The sequence below is a fragment of the Lolium perenne genome, chromosome 1 (genome assembly GCF_019359855.2).
Source record: "Lolium perenne isolate Kyuss_39 chromosome 1, Kyuss_2.0, whole genome shotgun sequence".
In the NCBI taxonomy this organism is placed as follows: Eukaryota; Viridiplantae; Streptophyta; class Magnoliopsida; order Poales; family Poaceae; genus Lolium; species Lolium perenne.
The window spans coordinates 14,884,932-14,904,652 of NC_067244.2; the positions used below are offsets into that span (position 1 = coordinate 14,884,932).

A 19,721-nucleotide genomic window follows, 5' to 3' on the forward strand; every position below is an offset into this window, starting at 1 on the left:
GGCTTTGCTCAGTTATTTCACTTTCAATGGATAAAAATAATTGCACTGATGCTTAGCTGCATCACAGCACTACAATCACAAAGTATACGATTCAAAATTACTTTAATACTCCATACATGCTATTTTTGTATTGTTTTATTGTATTTGAGGCTGCACCACAACAGAAAGGAAGTGGATAGAACATGGTAAGCTAACTGAATCACAAAGTAGTATCTTAGGTTTTAAACAGGCCACTACTGTCTAGCTTATAATAGGCCATTGCTTTCTGATTTGTCAGTCCAGTTCAAATTTTCAAGGCCTGTCAAAATAAATCAATGAAGAAAATCATTAGTAGCTGTCGATTTATTAAAATTAAGATGCTGGCTCTTAAGTAGCAAGGGGTTGCACAATTGATGCTAATTTTGCCCCCTATGAGTCATCAAGGAATATAATGCCCTTTCGCAACCTGAAACCGTAGTTTCAACTGTGACGTAACGCCTGAATATCATATTATGTAGCCAATGTTTTCAATCAATCAGTAGTATCTAAAGTAGTGTCCCTTCACTGGAAGAATCTTCCGCATTCAGTGGCCATAGATGCAGAAAACTGAAACCGCCTGGCGCCTTAATCTTCACTTACCATCTCTTTAGTAGTTTTTGTCCTTCAGAAATGATGGTTGACATTTTTAGTGTATACTTTATTTATACATATTGTGCTCAGCATTTTTTCGAAATGGGGGAGCAACCCCAGCCTCTGCATCGACTGATGCATGTTGTGCTCAGCATGTATCACTTAATGAGATTTTTTCTCCAAAAGTGTATCAAACCTGTGCTTCGATACTGCAGTACCAAGAAACATGTGTAACTAGCTAGTCTGATCATTGGGCAACAAAGCTGCGTTTTAAACAATGTTTGACATGATGATGCATGAGTTTTTGTGATCTCAGTGCAGCTGTTGCTGAATCTTGCAGGGAATTAAGAAGAAAACTTCTACTATTGACCATTTATGCGGCAAATAGTCGGCATTGCTCTAGTTCTTTATTCGGAAAGGGAAGCGAAGTTCTATCTTTGCTCAATTATGTGGTGAATGGCAGACGTAGAACAAGTTCTGATGTCAGATGGAAACTTACGGGGGACACAGAAGTCTTGGGATATCCGAGTCAGCTGTTTGACAAGATGATATGGGAGTTTTGGGATCTCTTGTGAACGTGCCACTGAATCTTGAAACAAATGAAGAATCAAGCTTCTACTTTGGAACATATATGCCACAGTAAACAGTGGGTTTATTCTAGCCATGTAGTATGATAGGGAACAAATTTCTATCTTTGCTCAACTATGCGGGGAACGGCAGCAGACCCATCGCAAGCTGCAAGTTCAGATTGAGGCCTGAGAAGGACACATAAGGTAATATGTTATGTGCTGTCATTGGTGATTATTATGGCTAAGCCAATAGGATTAGGTTGCAGGGACAACTAGAACTCTAGTCTTCAACCACCAATCGTCATCATCATGTAGATTATGGCTCTATATTTAGCAAACTGTAAATTTGCCATTTCTGTTTCTTGGAAAATGTGTTCGTTATCTGAATCTTTTAGAGCAACTGGGTAGCTGGTGAACAGAGCATAATTGCTCTATTTTTTATAAAAAAATATACTGAGTTAAGGGTATCTGTGGGCACCGAGGGATATTGTGTTGCTTCAGGGTGCACAAAGGACTATCTTGCCAAGTGGCCTTTGCTAATTCCTGGCTCCTCTCATCGCATCCATTATATGACGTGACGTAACGAACAGATGCGCATTGTCATCGATGTACTAGTAATCTAAAGAATCTCAAGTAGTGAGCAGCAGGTATATTTTTTAGAGGATTCATCAGACATAACACATAATCTTGACCTGATAGTATGCTTACTATTAGTGAGTGCTAACATCTGATTCAATCACCACTGACCACTTGCTCTGTGCGTGTGATGACATGTATATCGTTGTCATTGCGCTAACTAGGCTAAACACTCCAACTTGATTAGGGTTTGGAGGCAGATCAGTGAGCACCACACTGGTGGCGACGGACGTGGAGAAAGCAACCAAAATCCTAGAAAATCCAGGCAAGAAGCGAAGTGCTCTCTCTCTCTCGGCCAGGGAGGCCCCAACTGGGCGAGCTCCAGCCTTAAACGCAGCAACTCGCTGCTGCTCTTTTCTCTGACAGTGACTTAACTCTTTCTCAAAAGCAAGTTTGCTTCACCCAGTCTGTCACTTGTGAGAGCAACAGCTCACTCATCATGGCAGAGAACTTACTTTCTTGAATTGGTACAGATGGAGAGATTCAGTTGCCTTCTTTATCCATTGGCAGAACAAAAAAAGATATCCGCTTTGGATTGGTTCCTGCTTATGCAGTTTCGTTAACCCATGGGGGTTTTCGGCACCTCACACCACTCCTTCGAGGACGGCGGGTACCGCAGGTACTTCGCGCCGCCGCCGCCGCCTCCCTTCCCGCGCAACCTCCCTTTCCTGCTCGGGCACCACGCTGGGCTGCGTGGCGGTGAAGCCTCGCCCCAAGCGCCTACTGACGATGGCAGCCAGTACAGCCCGCGTCGCCACGGCCCCATGGACCGTCTGTCGCTCTTCCCCGAGCCTCGTGTTCTGCTGCTGCATGCGCCGCCGACGTCCGCGGCTGCCTCTCCTGCGTCCTCACCGCGGAGCGTTGCGCCGGTGTCCCCGCCGCGGAGCGCAGCGCCTCCGGCTGCTGCTGCTCCTCTTTGGAGCGCCGCTCGCTTGGACGTGGACACGGCTGACGAGGAGCAGTGGGAGACGGTGCTTGGCTCCTCCCGCTGCCGCCGCAAGGAGAAGGCGCGTGCCAAACGCGACGCATGCAAAGCCGCGGTGCGCAAAACCAGTGCTCGCCTCGCGCTGAAGGAACAGGCTGAGCATGTCACCATCTTGACCAGGGCCTGCAAGCTCAGGGCGCTGAAAGACGCGCTCAAGGGCTGCACCGCCACTCTCCAGTCCCACGTCAACAAGGAGAAAATCCTTGATGCCGTCAAAAAGCCGCTCGGAATGAAGCCTGCGTCCCAGCTTGGGTCCGCTGCCTTTGGCGCGGCTGCCATGGTGAACTTCGGTGCCGATGTTTAGCAGCTTACCTAGCATCAACGATGTCCGCCGCGCTGTGTCTGTAGGCTGCGCCTCGCTCGTTGTCCTGCCTAGGGTCTCCTTCCATCCCCATGTCTGTGCGTCGTCCATGTATGGGTTCAGCTCTGTCCTCTGTGTGTGCGTTGTATCCTCGGTGTTTACTTTGGTTTATGGATAATCTAGCTTTCTTAAAACTCCTTTTCTGTTCCTGGAATGTTCGTGGCTTGGGTGATCCGGATAAGTGCACCATTGTCTCTGATAATATCGGCACTGCCTCTCCCTCTGTTATGTGTATCCAAGAATCGAAACTCGCGGCTCTGGACAATGCCAAAGCGCGCTCGTTCCTTCCCCGCTACCTTTCTGATTGGGGAGTGCTGGGCGTCCCCCGGGGGATTAGAAATCTAATCCCCCGGGTCCCCAACCGTCCGATCAACAGATCTGAGACGTTTTCGGCCGTCAGATCAAACCAACCAGCCCTCTCTCCCACTTTTGCTACCATGATGCACCAAAGTAGCAAAAAACGGTTCAATTGTAGCAAACTCTATTTTCACCTAAAACACACAGACCTCGCCGGAATCTCGCCGGAGACTCGCCGGAGTCTCGCCGGAGATGTCGCTGAAGACCGACCAGAAACCTCACCGGGGACTTAGTAGCAAATAATATATGCTATAGTAGCAAAAACACACAAAGATTGTAGCAACCTTTTTTGTTATTGTAGCAAAAGCAACCTCGTCGGAGACTCGCCGGAGACCCGCCGGAGAATTTGTAGCAGAAAAATATACTATTGTAGCAAACACCTATAACAAAAATAGCAAATCCTAATTTCAATGGATTCTCGCCGGAGAGATTGTAGCAACAAAATAGAATATTGTAGCGAAACCACAAAACCAAAGTAGCAATTAAAATATTGGTATGTAGCAAAGACCTACTCGTGGAAATGAAATCCACAAAAGCGATGCTGCAAAAAAGGTTGTAGCAAACAAATTGTTCGATATTAGCATAACCGCTGAACAATTGTAGCGAAAAAAATAAAAATCCTATGGCGAGGGGAGAGGTTCCCGTTGACCAGCGATGAGGGCAGGGCGTGGGGAGCTCCCTTCAAACAGCGTGATGGGCACACGCCAGGGGGTAGCGGGATCCTGCACCGGAGATCGAGTGGGCGTCGCCTCCTTGGATGGCGCTCTGGGCGGCGCGGGAGGAGAGGAGGGGAGGGAGGCCACCATGGATAGAGCTCTGGGGCGGCGCGGGAGAGGAGGAGGGCCGGGGATGGCCGCGCCGGATGCCCGCCGGGCGCGAGGTGGGCGGCGCCGGGAGCGGAGGCGCATCCTTGGGGAGCTTCCGCAGCCCATGGAGGCGGAGGCCGGCGGCGGTAGGTCAGCTTCCGCGACTCGCGTAGGCGGAGGCCGGCGGCGGTAGGCGAGCTCGCGTCTGGTCGTGGAGGCGGAGGCCGACGCCCCGCGGCAGGAGCTCGTGCGTCGGGAGGTGGAGGTCCAGGAAGGAAGACGACGGGAGAACGTTGCGATAGGATAAGATTTGGGTGGTTGGGGACGTGAGCTGGTGTCGTGGTGGGCCTTTTTTTTCTTTCACGCGTGGTACACGGAGGAGCCGGGGGATCAGAACGCTGTTCCCCCGGGGGAACCTCAGCCTTTTCCTTTCTGATTTTGTTGCGCTGGACGCCGACGGGAGCCGGGGTGGCATTGTCACTGCCTGGGACTCGCGGATCCTCTCCCTACACTCCACCATCCACCGTACCTACAGCCTCACAACCGTCCTCCACTCCACCACCACCGCCGTCTCTATATCTGTCACTAACGTCTATGCGCCGTCGGATCACAGCCTCACTGCCGAGTTCACCGCCGAGATGGTCGCCTTGCTCCCGCTCATCACGGGGCCGTGGCTCTGTCTAGGCGACTTCAACCTCATCCGCCACCCATCCGAGAAAAACAACTCCAACTTCCACCAAAACCTCGCCGACGCTTTCAACACCATGATCAACTCGCTTGCGCTTTTCGAGCTCCCACTCCTCGATCGGCGCTTCACCTGGTCCAACGGCCAGGCTACTCCGGTCTTGGCGAGGCTTGATAGAGCCTTTTTCAACCAAGATTGGAACCTAGCCTTCCCAAACTCCTCCCTCGTGTCTCACCACCGCCCCACATCCGATCACTTCCCCATTGTGGTCACTGCTGCGACTTCCATCCCCTCGCCCGTCGTCTTCCGCTTCGAAAATTCTTGGCTGCTTGACGCTGCCTTTCTTCCCACCACCATCCCCGCCTGGTCCCGCCCCGTTCCTGTTCGCAATGCCGCCGCCGTGGTCGCTGCAAAGGTAAAGAGGTTCCGGTTCGCTGCTAAGGTTTGGAAGCGGTCGCATCAATACATCCCTCTTAGAGAAAATAATTGCAAGTTCCTGCTTACCTTACTTGATTTCTTTGAGGAAGTGCGTCCTCTTTCAGGTGCCGAGCTGCTTCTTCGTCGTCTTTCTCGTGATTCCCTTGCCCTCGCCATCAAGCAGCGGGCTGCTTTCTGGAAGCAGCGCGGCAAGCACCGGGCCATCCGCGAAGGGGACGAGAACACGAAGTTCTTTCATGCCCGCGCCTCGCAGCGGTTTCGCCGCTGCTCTATCAGGGCCCTGGACACGGGCGGCGCTCACGTCGTCGACCACGAAGGCAAAGCTGGCCTCCTCTTCGACTTCTACTCCAACCTCTTGGGCCAGCCTCGGCCCACGAGCTGGGCTTTCGACCTCGACGCCCTTTATGCTGGTGCCGCTCGTGTCGACGGGGCGGCGCTGGTGGAGGCTTTCGAGCTCAAGGAGATCAAGGCCGCCGTCTGGGGGATGGATCGGAACAGCGCCCCCGGCCCTGACGGTCTTGGGCCCAGCTTCTACCGTGCCGCCTGGGATCATGTCCGTGATGACCTCCTCGAGCTGTTCCGGGCCTTCCACGCCGGCACCGCTGACCTTGGCTGCATTAACAGGGCGCATATTGCGCTCCTGCCCAAGGCCGACGGCGTGCTGGCTCCCAGCTCGTATCGCCCCGTGTCTCTTCAGAACTGCTCTATGAAGACAATTTGCAAATCCCTTACCTCAAGGCTGCAGCAGCAAATCAGCGGGCTGATTGATGAGAACCAATCTGGGTTTATGGTCGGAAGGAGCATCTCGGAAAACTTCGTTTATGCGACGGAGATGGTCCAATGCTGCCAGAAGAGGAAGGTGCCATCGGTCGTACTGAAGCTGGATTTCACAAAAGCTTTCGACTCTATTGACTGGGGCAGTCTGAGGCGCGTTATGGAGGCCAGAGGGTTCCCTGTACCCTGGTGTGATTGGATGGACAACATTTTTTCTACTTCTATGTCTGCGGTGCTCCTCAACGGTATCCCGGGCAAATGGATCACCTGTAGGAGAGGGTTGCGGCAGGGCGACCCACTGTCTCCTTACTTGTATCTCCTCATGGGGGACGTGCTGCAGCGGATGATTCAGCAAGACGCCGTCCTCCGTCACCCTCTTTCTGACGACGCTCCTTGCCCAGTGTTACAGTATGCCGACGACACGCTGATTATTTTCCGGGCAAGTGCCGAAGCTGCTTCACGGGTGAGGCTGCTGCTGGACCAGTTTGCTCAGGCAACCGGGCTGGTGATCAACTTTGCAAAAAGTACTTTGGTCCCCATGCACACCTCTCAGGAATTGGCAGATGAGATGCAGACGATTCTGGGTTGCCGGTTGGAGGGGTTCCCGCAGACTTACTTGGGGCTGCCGCTGTCCAGTGGGAAACTGCGTTTGGCTCACTTCTCCCCGATGATTGCCAAAGTTGACAAATATCTGTCCGGGTGGTGCTCGCTTCTCCTCTCCTCAGGTGGCCGGATTGTGCTGTTGAATGCCGTGCTCGACGCCCTGCCTGCCTATGCTATGGGGGCCCTTGAGCTTCCCCCGGCCCTCCTCCGCGCCATCGACGCTCTCCGGAGGGGTTTCCTCTGGAATTTCGACGGGCGCGCTTCTGGCGCCAAATGCCTCGTCGCTTGGACTCAGGTATGCCGCTCCAAAAATGAGGGCGGCCTTGGAATCAAGTGTCTGGCAACGCGGAATGCTTGCCTCCAGGTCAAGCTCCTTCACCGGCTTCACACCGTCCCCCTGTCTCCCTGGGCTTGCTGGGCATGGCGCTCCGTCGACGGCCCCATTGCTGCGGGCAAGAGGAGCGACGTGGGGCAACACTGGTCTGCCCTTGCCGCTCTCATGCCCCTCTACAGGAGCATCTCCAAGGTCGTGCTTGGGGATGGCGAGCGCATCGGCTTCTGGATGGACGACTGGGCCGGGTGTGGCGCGCTCTGCCACGCTCTACCGGCGCTGTTTTCCCATGCTACCCACCCGCACACCTCCGTTGCCGCGGTGGTGCGTGGCGGTCTCCGTCGGGCTCTTGCCCCCAGGCTCTCCGCCGTGGGGGAGCGAGAGTTCACCGCTCTCCTCCCTCGGGTCGAGGCTTTGCAGCTCTCGGGGCAGCCCGACTCTCGGATCCTCACTATGTGTGCCAAGCGCACCGGCGAGCTTGCCGTCGGCGAACTCTACAAGCTGATGCAGTTCGGCGGCGTCGACGCCCCTTTCGCGGACTTCGTCTGGGGTGGATTCGCCCCGTCCAAGGCCAAGTTCTTCGCCTGGCTGCTCGTGCAGTCTCGTATCCAGTCGCGGGCGGCGCTGTTCAAGAAGCACGTCCTATCCGAGGAGGAGGCACTCTGCCCCATCTGCGAGAGCGAGAGGGAAACGGCGACACACCTCATCTTCGCCTGCCCCTTCGTGCGTCGCTTCTGGGACGCGATCGGCTGGAGCTTTCCCGTTGATGCGGATGTGCGTCGGCTGTTCTCCTACGACACCCCTGTCCCCCGTGGCTCCAAAGCGACCTCGACTCTCACCATCCTTCTCTGCTGGAATATTTGGAAGCACCGTAATGGGGTTGCTTTCCGCGGTGAGCGCGCTAGCCTCCCCCGCCTCCTCTCCATGTGCCGTGAGGATGCCGCTCTTTGGGAGCTTCGTGCTCCCGCTGCCCTGCATGATGAGGCTGTCGCCTGGCCCTCTCTCTTAGGCACTGTGTAATATGCCGGTTTCTTGCGGCTGCTCTCCCCTCCCCCCGTGTTGTTCCCCTCTTCCTCTGAAACTATCCTGCTGTAAAACGTGGCCCCGTTGTGCCGGTTTGGAAATATAAATTCAGGTGGGGATCCTCTCCCCCCCGGTGAAAATTCAAAAAAAAAAAAAAATATATTGTCAACGATTTTTTTACTTTGTTGTAAACTTATAATGGTGAGAAGGATTAAAAGGGAAAAAAATGGTCATCTCACTTGTTTGGCCAGAAAAAGTTGCTGCCGGTATCCGGTATTAGTGAGGCGGCACAGTTTTCTATTTTCTGGTATCTGGTTTTTGAATCCTTTCTTACTACTCATCTACTCATACCTAGTCTTAAATAAAGAAATTATTATTTTTACCTTTCTTTGCTTTGCTCAGATATTTATGTTTCTATGGATAAAACAATTGAATTGATGGTTTGCTAAATCACAGCACTACAAGCACAAGTTATACAATTCATAGTTGCTTTAAGACTCCTCAATTCATTTTATATTGTTTAATTTTATTTGGTGCCGCCTAGAGCTTCACCACTGAAAAGAAGTGGCTAGAACATGGCAAGCTAACTGAATCATAAAGCAGCATCTTAGGTTTTTAAACAGAACACAACTGCCGAGCTTATAACAGGTCACTGATTTCTGATTTGTCAGTTCAGTTCAATTTTTCAAGACTTCGAAAATAAATCAATGAAGAAAAATCGTTTGTAGCTGTCCTGATTCATTAAATTTATGATGCTGGCTCTTAAGTAGCAAGGGGTTGCATTATTGATGCTAATTTTGCCCCCTCGTGAGTCATTAAGGAATATACTGCCCTTTCGCAACCTGAAACTGCAGTTTCAACGCTGACGTAACGCCTCAATATCATATTATGTAGCCAACCTTTTGAATCAATCAGTAGTATCTGAAGTAGTGTCCCTTCGCTGGAAGATTCTTTTGCATTCAGTGGTCAGCACACTGCATATTTAGAAAGTAGACGCAGAAAACCAAAACCGCACGACGCCTCGACCGTCACTTACCATCTCTTAATTAGTTTTTTTCCCTTTAGAAATGATGGTTGACCTTGTTTCTCTAATCTATATTTTGCTGATATATGTTGTGCTCAGCATGTATCACGTAGTTAGAATATTCTTAAAAAAATGTATCAAACCTGTGTTTTGATACTGCAGTACCAGGAAATCAGATATAACTATATAAGTAGCATAGTAAGCAAGTCAACACAAGCAATTCTGATCATTGGGCAACAAAGCTGTCTGCATAGGTTTGACATGATGATATAGGAGTTTTGGGATCTCAGTGCAGCTGTTGCTGAATCTTGTGGCAAACGAAAAAGAAAAGTTCCACTTTTGATGATTTATGGAGAAAATACCGGGCTTGTTCTGGTTATTTATTCCTAAATGGAAGCGAAGTTCTATCTTTGCTCAATTACGCGGGAAACGGCAGCAGATTCTCCGATATCAGATCGAGACTCATTTGATAGGGACACAAAAGATTTGGGAACTCTGAGTAAGCTGTTTGACATATGATGATACAAGAAGTTTTGGGATCTATGATTGAGCCGTTTCTGAATCTTGAGGCACATAAAGAATCTTCTCTTGACCATTTACGCGAAAAATCACCGGGCTTACTCCAGTTATTTATTCTGCAAGGCAAGCAAAATTTAATCTTTGCTCAATTATGCGAGGAACGGCGGGCGCAGGGCAAACCGATGGATCAGGTTGCCGGGGCAACTAGAACTCAAGCTTTCAAGCACCAATCATCAGCAGCATGTAGATAATACTAGCTCTATCTATAGCAAACTGCAAATTGTCCATTTTCTGTTTCTTGGCAAATGTGTGCTCAGCAAGTTATCTGAATCTTTTACAACAACTGGCCAGCTGGTGAACAGAGAGTAATTGCTCCTTTTTTAGTACTGACTTGAGCGTACCACGGGTGCCGAAAGATTATGTTGCTTCAGGGTGCACAAAGGACTATCTTGGTAAGTGGCCTTTGGGAATTCCTTTGCTCCTTGCACCGCATCCACCATGACGTGACGCAGCAAACAGATGGGATGTACTACTACTTATCTGAAGAATCTTAAGTAGTGAGCAGCATGTTTATTTTATAGAGGTTTAATCAGACATAACAAAAGAGTTTGATCCATGGCATGTAAATATGAACCTGGCAGTTTCTTCTTTTTTCTATGGGATGTGAACAGGGGCAATATTCCGGTTGATCCCCGTCAAACAGTTCCACTGCATGGAACAAACCGAGACGCCATGAACTCTCATCCATGATACACAAACAGAAGCCACTGTTAAGACAAGTTGCGATAATAATAAAACAATCTGGGAAACAGTTGCAATAGGAAAATTAGTAGCAAGTAGAGAATGCACAACTAGTCCTTGCTGACATCAAGCCGAAATTATTGATCATTTCAGTCCGATCAGGCAGTGCGGTATGGATGCAAGCAACCCCGAGAACCAATCATCGACGACACGAAAACCGCTTAACATGCAGAGAGTTGGATTTGTTAAGTTCCACTCCCAGATGACATTTTTTTCGAAATGGGGATTCCCCAGCTTCTGCATCAATTGATGCATACAGCTTCCTTTATTAAAAAAATAGTCATAACAACCAGAATTCAATATGAAAACTTATTACATCTCATGGATCACTCAAAGTTTCTACAAAAATGAGCCATCTAAACACCACTAGCATGAAGCGCCTTTGCATCGTCATGTTAGTCTTCGATTAGCACGCCAACCGTACTGGCTGTAGAAATCCCGTGCAACCGTTGCCAGTCGGTTGCACCCAATATCCATAGCAAGGCGCTCCTCCTCTGGGCGCAGATAGGACCACATATGGATCCAATGGGTAGCCATTGGAATAACCTGCAAAAATGATGGAAATTTTGTTTTGTTAAAGATGCAATCATTGCGCACATTCCATATCGCCCATAGCAAAGCACAAACTCCAACTCTAATGTGGGTTTTGTTTTTTTTGTCTACCCCGTTTAGCCAGTTTCCGAAAAGATTAGTTATATTCATAGGCGCAGTTATTTTTTTTTTTTTTCGAAATGGGATTATCCCGGCCTCTGCATCGGTTGATGCTATACCTGGGCATTCTTCAGGCTGGGCCGGGCTTCGGGCCGGGCCTAACAAAGCCCGACGCAAAAAACCTAGGCCCAGGCCCGGCCCGGCCCGACCATCGGGCCTAACTTTTAGGCCCAAGCCCAGCCCATCACTGCAAAAGCCCGTCGGGCCTCGTGCCTCGGGCCGGGCCTCTTCCCTATTTCATGCATTTATCAAGCCCAGGCCCGGCCCATCATAGTCATCGGGCCTAATTTTTTGGCCCAGGCCCGGCCCACCAGCATGCTCGGGCTAGCCCAAGCCCGGAAATTTCGGGCCGGGCCGGGCCGGGCCGGGCCGGTCGGGCCGGCTGCCCATGGCTAGGTATAGTTGATGCACACAGCCATTTATTAATAAATGGCTGTGTGCATCGGTTGATGCACACAGCCATTTATTAATAATAATAATCATAGGCGCAGTTATATTGAAAGTCATATAAACTATTCTCCAAATCATCTGCGTAAAAGGGCAAGAGATAAATAAGTGATTAATTGTCTCATGTTGATCACAAAAACAACAATTAGTAGGACCATTCCAATTACGTTTAGCCAAGTTATCTTTTGTAAGAATAACCTTCTTGTGAAGAAACCACATAAAAATCTTTATTTTTAATGGCACCTTCAACTCCCAGATGACATTACTTGCTGGTTATTTAGCCCTGGCTACTTTTGACTGGAAGAGCCATCTCTGATAGTATTACCAACAGTGCAAAAAGGTATTAGATGCCCCCCAAGAAAGAAAAATAAGAAGACTATTCATGTGGCATTTGGAGCAGGCATGAGACGTTTTATAAGCTCGTCATTAAGAAAGCGATCATCATCGACACTAATTTAGTTGTACTTCCAGGTAGCCCTACTAATCAGCCTACCTAGTCATGGCCAAAGCTGATGGGACTGACTGGCTGAAGTAAACTCAGCAGGATTGCAAGTAGTTCAGTGGGCCTCCATGCATCTCTAGAAAAGAAAAAGATCTTCGTTGGCACAATGTACCATGTCATAACATAATCTTCACAAGTATTCCCTCCGTTCCGAATTAAGTGATGCAACTTTATGTAGATACGGATGTATCTAGACACCGTATCTACACATTGAAATGTGTCCAGAATTCTAGATACATGTGTATCTAGACAAAACTACGTCAATTAATTTGGAATGGAGGTACAATTTTCTGAGCTCAACTCCCAGCTGATCCTTCTGAAATGAAGTGTTATTCCACAATTCAAAGTTTCTGTTCTTGAGACTTTTAAGCCTCTCCAAACCAAGACATGTCTCTGGAGAAGGAACAGTTGGCCCCTCACATTAACATGTGCACAATTCAAACCTGGTTGATGATTTGAACCGATCGAACAGGGGAGTGCACACTCAGCTACGTGCATCACCGGGCTGCATATTCTTTCCATTAATTCCAGGAGAGGCATCCGGTTTGCGACGCGCGTTGCTTGCGGTTCGGCTTTGATCCACTTCTGCAAACGAGCAGCGGCATCGAGGAGGAAATACTCGACGCCGTTGTTTCGCCCTCTTCATCGCCCTCTAGAGGCAACTTGTGCATTTATTTATCAGGAGGCGTCACTACTGGTTAGTGGATGATTGTATGGTTCATATGGCCTATAAATACAGCTACGGCCTGGGACGCTTCTTCATCTTATTCTGCTGCCTCTTCTAGTATCAGAGATCGATCAACTGGGCTGAGAGTTGAGAGAAATGGCGCGCGTGCTGCTCCTTGTGTCGCGGGAGCAGGCGATGCACATGCCGATGCAGATGCCGATGCCGATGCCGATGCCGGTGGCTGGGCGCGGTGACCGCTCCCCTGAGCGGGCGTTCGTGTGCAAGACGTGCGGCCGTGTGTTCCCCTCCTTCCAGGCACTCGGCGGGCACCGCGCCAGCCACAAGAAACCTCGGCTGGACGGCGACGACCTCAAGCCCAAGCTGCACGGCTGCTCCGTCTGCGGCCTCGAGTTCGCCATCGGCCAGGCGCTCGGCGGCCACATGCGGCGCCACCGCGCCATGGGCGGCGTCATGGCGCCCCTGGCAGTGATCAAGAAGCCCAGCGCCGGCAGCAGTGTTGTTGTCGCCGGCGGAAACAAGCGCGGGCTGTGGCTCGACCTGAACCATCCGCCGTGCAGCGACGACGCCAATCACGGCGAGTGCGGCCACGACGCGGCTGCCGCCGGGTACACGTTCCACCAGTTCCTCGACACTGGCACCATGGCGGTGGACTGCGTCTAGCTACTCTCCCTGTCTATTGCCTGGTTTTTGCCGGATAGTAGGATATTCTCATGTGTGTTGCTGTACACTTTTTTTGCATCTTTTTTCCATTGGTGGAGATATTAATCCACATTTTGTAGCAGTAGATATATATGAGTGCCTAATCGAAGGCATGGCATGGCACATAGATCATTTCTTTTTGAGGTGATATTGTGCTCAATTTGGTAGCTTGTAGGCTCACCACAGCTAATTACCTTGGGTTTACCGGTTATATTGATGAGAAACCCATTGGTCAAGTGGCTCAGTTAATGTAATTATATATTTATTAGTCAGAGTAGAATAAATATGGAGCTTGTGGATTTCATTTAGTGCTCTATCTCTACTATGCTAATTCTCCTAGATAAGTTCAAATTTTTCTGAAAGAAGGTTGAAAACCCGGTATCTCCATCAAAATGATACACCCATCATTTTTATTATATTATATTATTTAACATATTCAAACCCGTTTCTTAAAAGCGGTGTTAAAAAGTGGATCATCGAAACACTATGAAATGATAAGCCGCAATTCATCCAAAATATGATTTTTTCTTGTCATGTTAAAAATGAATAGCGGCGTTTTCTTTGATTTTGCATCGACTAAAAAAATGCTCGTGTCAGTGGGTGGACAATTTTTCTTATTCTCATTTATTGCATTCTCCATACCATGAGTTTTTCTTCAAATTTATCATATCTACAAACAATTGTGTGGTACCACAATTTATCTTTGTGCAAAAAGATAAGTGTAACATTTTATTTCTTTCTGCACATGACAGAACCAATCAAAATTTTCAAAGTCTTGTGTCTTATTGATATAGGCATCCCGAATGGGTCTGCCGAAAAAGCTACCCGGGGTTTTCTGAAGGCCCACTATCCGAAGAATACGAAGCCCGGGAGCCCATTGAAGTATCGATATGGAAAATAGAGATAGATTAGGAATAAAGAGAGACGTAACTATACGGGACGAACTCAGAGAGTCTCCCGATATTTGTAACTTGTACGGCACAAAACTCTCGGCTCCGCCTCCTATATAAGGGGGAGTCGAGGGATAAAGAAATGATCGATTTCATTGTCAGCAGAACCTGGTTTTTAACAGTCGAGCATCTTTTCGGCTGAAACCTTCGAGATCTACTTGCCCTCTACTTTCTGCGAAACCCTAGTCTACAACTTGTAGGCATTGACAAGTTAATACCTTGTCAATTGGCACCGTCTGTGAGAATTGGAGGCGACAAGGAGCCGATCTCGATGGCATCGTCAACATCTTCGACGACAACATCAACTTCATCGGTAGCGAGCAACGCGATGGATGGAGGTAAACAGATCAAAACTGGTCTCGTTGATTTTATACCTCACCCTCCCGCCCGTGTGGATGCATATGCGTATCTGGAGGAGCCAATGGAGATGACGTTCGAGAGTTTCCACTTCCGCGTCGGGAAAGAGGGATCGCATCGTCTCGTGATACTGAATTCTTCGGATCCGTCAGCGATCGATTCTGATTTCTTGGGATTGTCGTCATCGTTCGAGACAGGCGATGAAGAGATCTCGCCGCCAAGCTTCACCAAGCCAGCTTCAAGCGGAAAATTCGCCGACATCTTCGGCAACATGTCCTTCGGGTCATATGCAGACTCAGATCTAAGCAGCAACTCGGAGAGCATCGACAGCTTCGACTTCATCGACAGATCTACTTCCGTTCGGGAGGTCTTCGCCGATCTATACGACGGTGTCACCAACCCTGAGGGAAACAAAGCTACAATAGATCATCAAGTCTATGCAATTGGAGAATCGAGTTGCCAGGACGATGAAACATTAGATGCTTTCGATGATTTGGGAAATCCATACATCGATCCCGCTGGTCTCACTCGAGGATTGGAAAATAAATACGTCGGACCCACACCTCGCCAGAAGTTGCAACTTCCACAAGCAGCCTGGGACAGAGGCTCAAGAGCTATGAACGGCACAGAGCTGATGACCACCGCAGCCACGGTGGAAGATCTGCAAGCGTATCAGTATAAACTCTCTCGTACTGGACGAGAGCTCGAAAAATAGAGAATTGAAATTGAAAAACGAAAAGCTGCAACCTCTGCGTCAAGCGCACGTAGAGCTGAGCTAAGTCGATAATCAGGAACTTCGGGAGATAATCACAGAGCATCACGCGCAAGAGGAAGATCTCGCCTGGCACATATACCTGAGCATGAGCGGGAGCACCTGATCTAGAACCTCGACATGTCCTTCATGTCGATAGATACAAGAGGGAACATCATCCCCAAAATACCGGAAGCTGGATACATGGCGACTCAAGCCTATATACTAGCGTCAAGGCCACCTGCGGGAGACCCAAGAAAGCATTATATCAGATGGCCATGGCAGGAGTTGGAGTCATGGGAACAACACACCACAACCCGCAGGTGCCCCAAGGCGAAATAGTCCTCGACCAGCCACGGTGGCACGAGACCCTCCATGAACGGAGGCAAGAGATATAGAGGCACAAGTTCGAGTTGACAGGGCACGTGAAAACAGATCCAGGCGACACTCGCCAGAAATCGAAGATGAAGATATGTGCGGTCTCCCTTGCTTTACTCGACGAGTTCGCAGAACGAAGGTCCCCTCTGGCTTCAAGTTACCAGATGGCTATAAAAAATTCGATGAGTTGCAAGAACCCGAGGATTGGTTAATTGACTACCTAGAAACAGTAGAGTTACTGGGTGGAACAAGAGCAACAGCCATGCAGAGAGTCCAAGTCCATCTTAGTGGAGCCGCAAGATCATGGATAAAGAAGTTACCAGTAGGATCCATCGACAGCTGGGAAACTTTTGAAGAGTTATTCGTAAAGAATATCCGCTCCACGTGCAAGAAGCCTGCATCCATAGAGCAGCTAAGGGCCCGCAAGCAAAAACATGGTGAACCAATGAGGACGTACATCCAGCGTTGGAACATCATAAAAAACTCGGCAGATCCCCTCGGGACATCACTTACGAAAAAAGAAAAAGCAATAAAATCGCAGATTCTGCCAGACTTCGTCGCAGAGTGGATGGAGCTGCAAAACACGGGACCCCCAGATTTATCGAGTACCTGGCATATGCATTTCGATGGGTCCAAAAGATTAGAAGGAGCTGGAGCGGGCGTGATAATTGTGTCAACTCAAGGCGACAAAATGAAATACATATTGCGGATGACGTTTCCTAACACATCCAACAATGAGGCGGAATATGAAGCACTTATACACGGGATGAAGATGGCAAAAGCATGCGGTGCCACCCGCCTCAAAATCTTCGGCGATTCTCAGCTGGTAGCACAACGGGTGATGAACAAGTGCGACACAGTCAACAACATCATGATAGCATACAAGGAGGTGTACAATGAACTCGAGAAACTCTTTGATGGCTGCGAAGTAAACCATATCAGCAGACTCATCAACGATGAAGCCGACGTTTTGACAAACATCGGGTCACAATGCCTACCAATACCACCTGGTGTATTCTGGGAGGAGATAAGTGAGAGATCAACCAAGGTGAAGAAGATAGCGAAGCAGCCGAAGAAAAAGGAAAAACCCAAAAAAGGCTCGGGGGCTCCAGCAGAGCTAGAAGAAGATGCATCGGAAGATGAAGAGGAACCCGCAGAAGTAATGATGATACAAGTTCCTTGGATGCAGGTGTACTTTGCATACATCATGAGGAAAGAAATGCCCGAAGATCCGGTCGAGGCAAGGCGAGTCATCCGACGATCTTAAGCCTTCACCGTGGTTAAGGGAGAGTTATACAAACGAAGCCTATCAGGAGTATTGCAAAGGTGCGTCACACCCGAGGAATGAAGAATCATACTAAAGGATGTACACGAAGGAATATGTGGCCACCATGCACGTAGTCGAGCAATTGCAGCCAAAGTTTTCAAGACAGGTTTTTATTGGCTAACAATAATAGAAGACGCAAAAGACATAGTACGCACTTGCAACGCGTGCCAAAGATTTGCGGCAAAACCCCACTCTCCGGCAGCAAAGCTTATGCCAATATCATTGGCTTGACCCTTCGCACAATGGAGGCTCGATATGGTGGGAAAGTTACACAAGGCTTGGCCAGGAGGATACGTATATTTGCTCGTGGCTGTCGACAAGTTCACTAAGTGGATCGAAGCAGTACTAGTAACTTCGGCAGATGCGGCATCGGTGGTGAGCTTCATCAACGGCATAGTCTTTCGATTTGGTGTCCCTAACAGCATAGTTACGGATAACATGAGCAATTTCATCTCCAAAGAATTCAAGGCATATTGTGCAGAGGTAGGCATAAAACTGCACTTCGCATCGATAGCGCACCCGCAAACCAATGGCCAAGTCGAAAAAGCGAATGGTTTCATCTGCAATGGTATCAAGAAACGGCTGTTAGCACCATTGGAGAAAGCTCGACACACCTGGGTCGAAGAGTTGCCTAGCGTGCTATGGAGCATACGGACAACACCCAACACAGCGACGCAAGAAACTCCGTTCTTCTTGGTCCATGGAGCTGAGGCGGTACTCCCGATAGAAATAGAACATAATTCTCCGAGGGTTGCGGAGTATGATGAAGAAACCGCGAGAAAAGCGCTGAAAGATGATGTCGATGCACTCGACGAAGCCAGGAATGAGGTGCTGTTGAGAGTCACCACGTACCAACAGAACCTGAAAAATTACCACAATCGATGTTTGCGACCAAGGTCCTTTCAAGTTGGCGACCTGGTTCTTCGGCTCACCCAGGACATCCATGAAAAATTCGAGTCTCCTTGGATAGGACCATACATCGTCACCGAAGTGATTCCAAGAGGAGCATACAGATAAAAGGACAAAAATACTGGGAAGGAAGAACCAAACCCATGAACGTGGAGCAGCTCCGACGTTTCTACGCGTAGAAGCCAAAATAGTGTATCATATGTAAGCACACAATGTACTAAAAAAGCTCGCGAGTTTTCAGACGCACTCTTTTCCTTTCAGGGCACCGAGTGGGGCTGAAAGGTTTTTAATGAGGCGGGCTCGCGATGCTGCAATATAGTAAAAATATTGGTGATATATATCTCTCTCCTCATTAGGATCAGGGGCTCGAACCCGAAGAACTAAACAATATATACTCGGCTCTCACAAAATATAGCTCGAAACTATTTGCCTTGGTTCAAAACCTCGTGAATAATAAACATAGACATGACCACCAAAACACCCGGGGGCTAGAGGAAAACAAAAAACATACAAACTTGCTTTGACTATACATAAGTCTCGCAAATAATGTTTACAGGACAAGTGACCCACAATATACAAACTTTACACTCTTACTCAGTAGTAAGCACAATAGAAAGAAGAAACAGAAGATAAACAACTACATCAGATCATCTATCGTTACTCTTCCGCCCTCAGCAGGAGCATCGGAGGCATCCGCATAATGATAGTCATGGAAGAAAACAGCGTCAACCCGCAGAAGTTCCTCAATCATCTTCTCGGCAACCGGAGTAACTGCATCATTAAGCTTGCCGACGTTTCTCCTTCTCTGCCTTAACTTGGAGTAGCAGACGTCGACAACCTTGTCCAAATCCAGTTTTGAGTGGCAAATCTTCAACCAGATCAATGCAAACCTGGCGCCCACCATTAGCTGGGCCTTTACAAAATTATGCATCTGATCAACATTCTTGAACTTTTTCATCAACTCAGGAAGAGTCTCGGGTTGAGGGTTCCGAGGAAACATAGCGCTGTACACCATGGCTAAGGTACTAGTGCATAAATCAAGAAATTTTTGGACCTGGGCAGCACGATCCTGGAATCGAACAATTTGGCGGGTACGATCTGCTAGCCCAAAATTCACTGTCATTTTGTTTGGCAAGCCGAAGAAGGACTTCAACCCGCGAATCAACACGTTGATCTTCAGCAACATCGTCAATGAAGGAACCTATAACCAAAAAAGAAAACAAGACATGCCAAGGCATACGAACATTGTCGAGGTAACAACAAAATGAAGCACAACGTACCCGCGCGCCATATCTAGACTTGCGTCAGTCATCAGGTCAAGCATATAGTTTTCTCGGGCGGTAGCCTGTAAATCCTTGGCCACCGCAGTTTCCTTCAGTTCCAGAGCTTCCTGAGCCTGTCGAAGAGCAGTTTTCTCACGCTCGGAGGATTTGCGGGATTGGTCCACCAATAGCTTTTTTTTTCATGGCTTGAAGTTGCTG

At 48.9% G+C, this 19,721-nt stretch overlaps 1 protein-coding gene across 1 annotated transcript; it reads left to right on the plus strand.

Annotated features, from left to right (window-relative positions):
• The first annotated feature begins 12,934 nt into the window (after positions 1 to 12,934).
• On the plus strand, positions 12,935 to 13,872 carry LOC127343388 (uncharacterized). The gene has a single exon (XM_051369514.2). The coding sequence runs from the start codon at positions 13,005 to 13,007 to the stop codon at positions 13,527 to 13,529; it is 525 nt and encodes a 174-aa protein (XP_051225474.1). The 5' UTR covers positions 12,935 to 13,004; the 3' UTR covers positions 13,530 to 13,872.
• Positions 13,873 to 19,721: the final 5,849 nt, after the last annotated feature.

What these genes read in the sequence shown, in the direction of transcription:
- LOC127343388 (XM_051369514.2), top strand. Translation starts at nt 13,005, where the DNA reads ATGGCGCGCGTGCTGCTCCTTGTGTCGCGGGAGCAGGCGATGCACATG.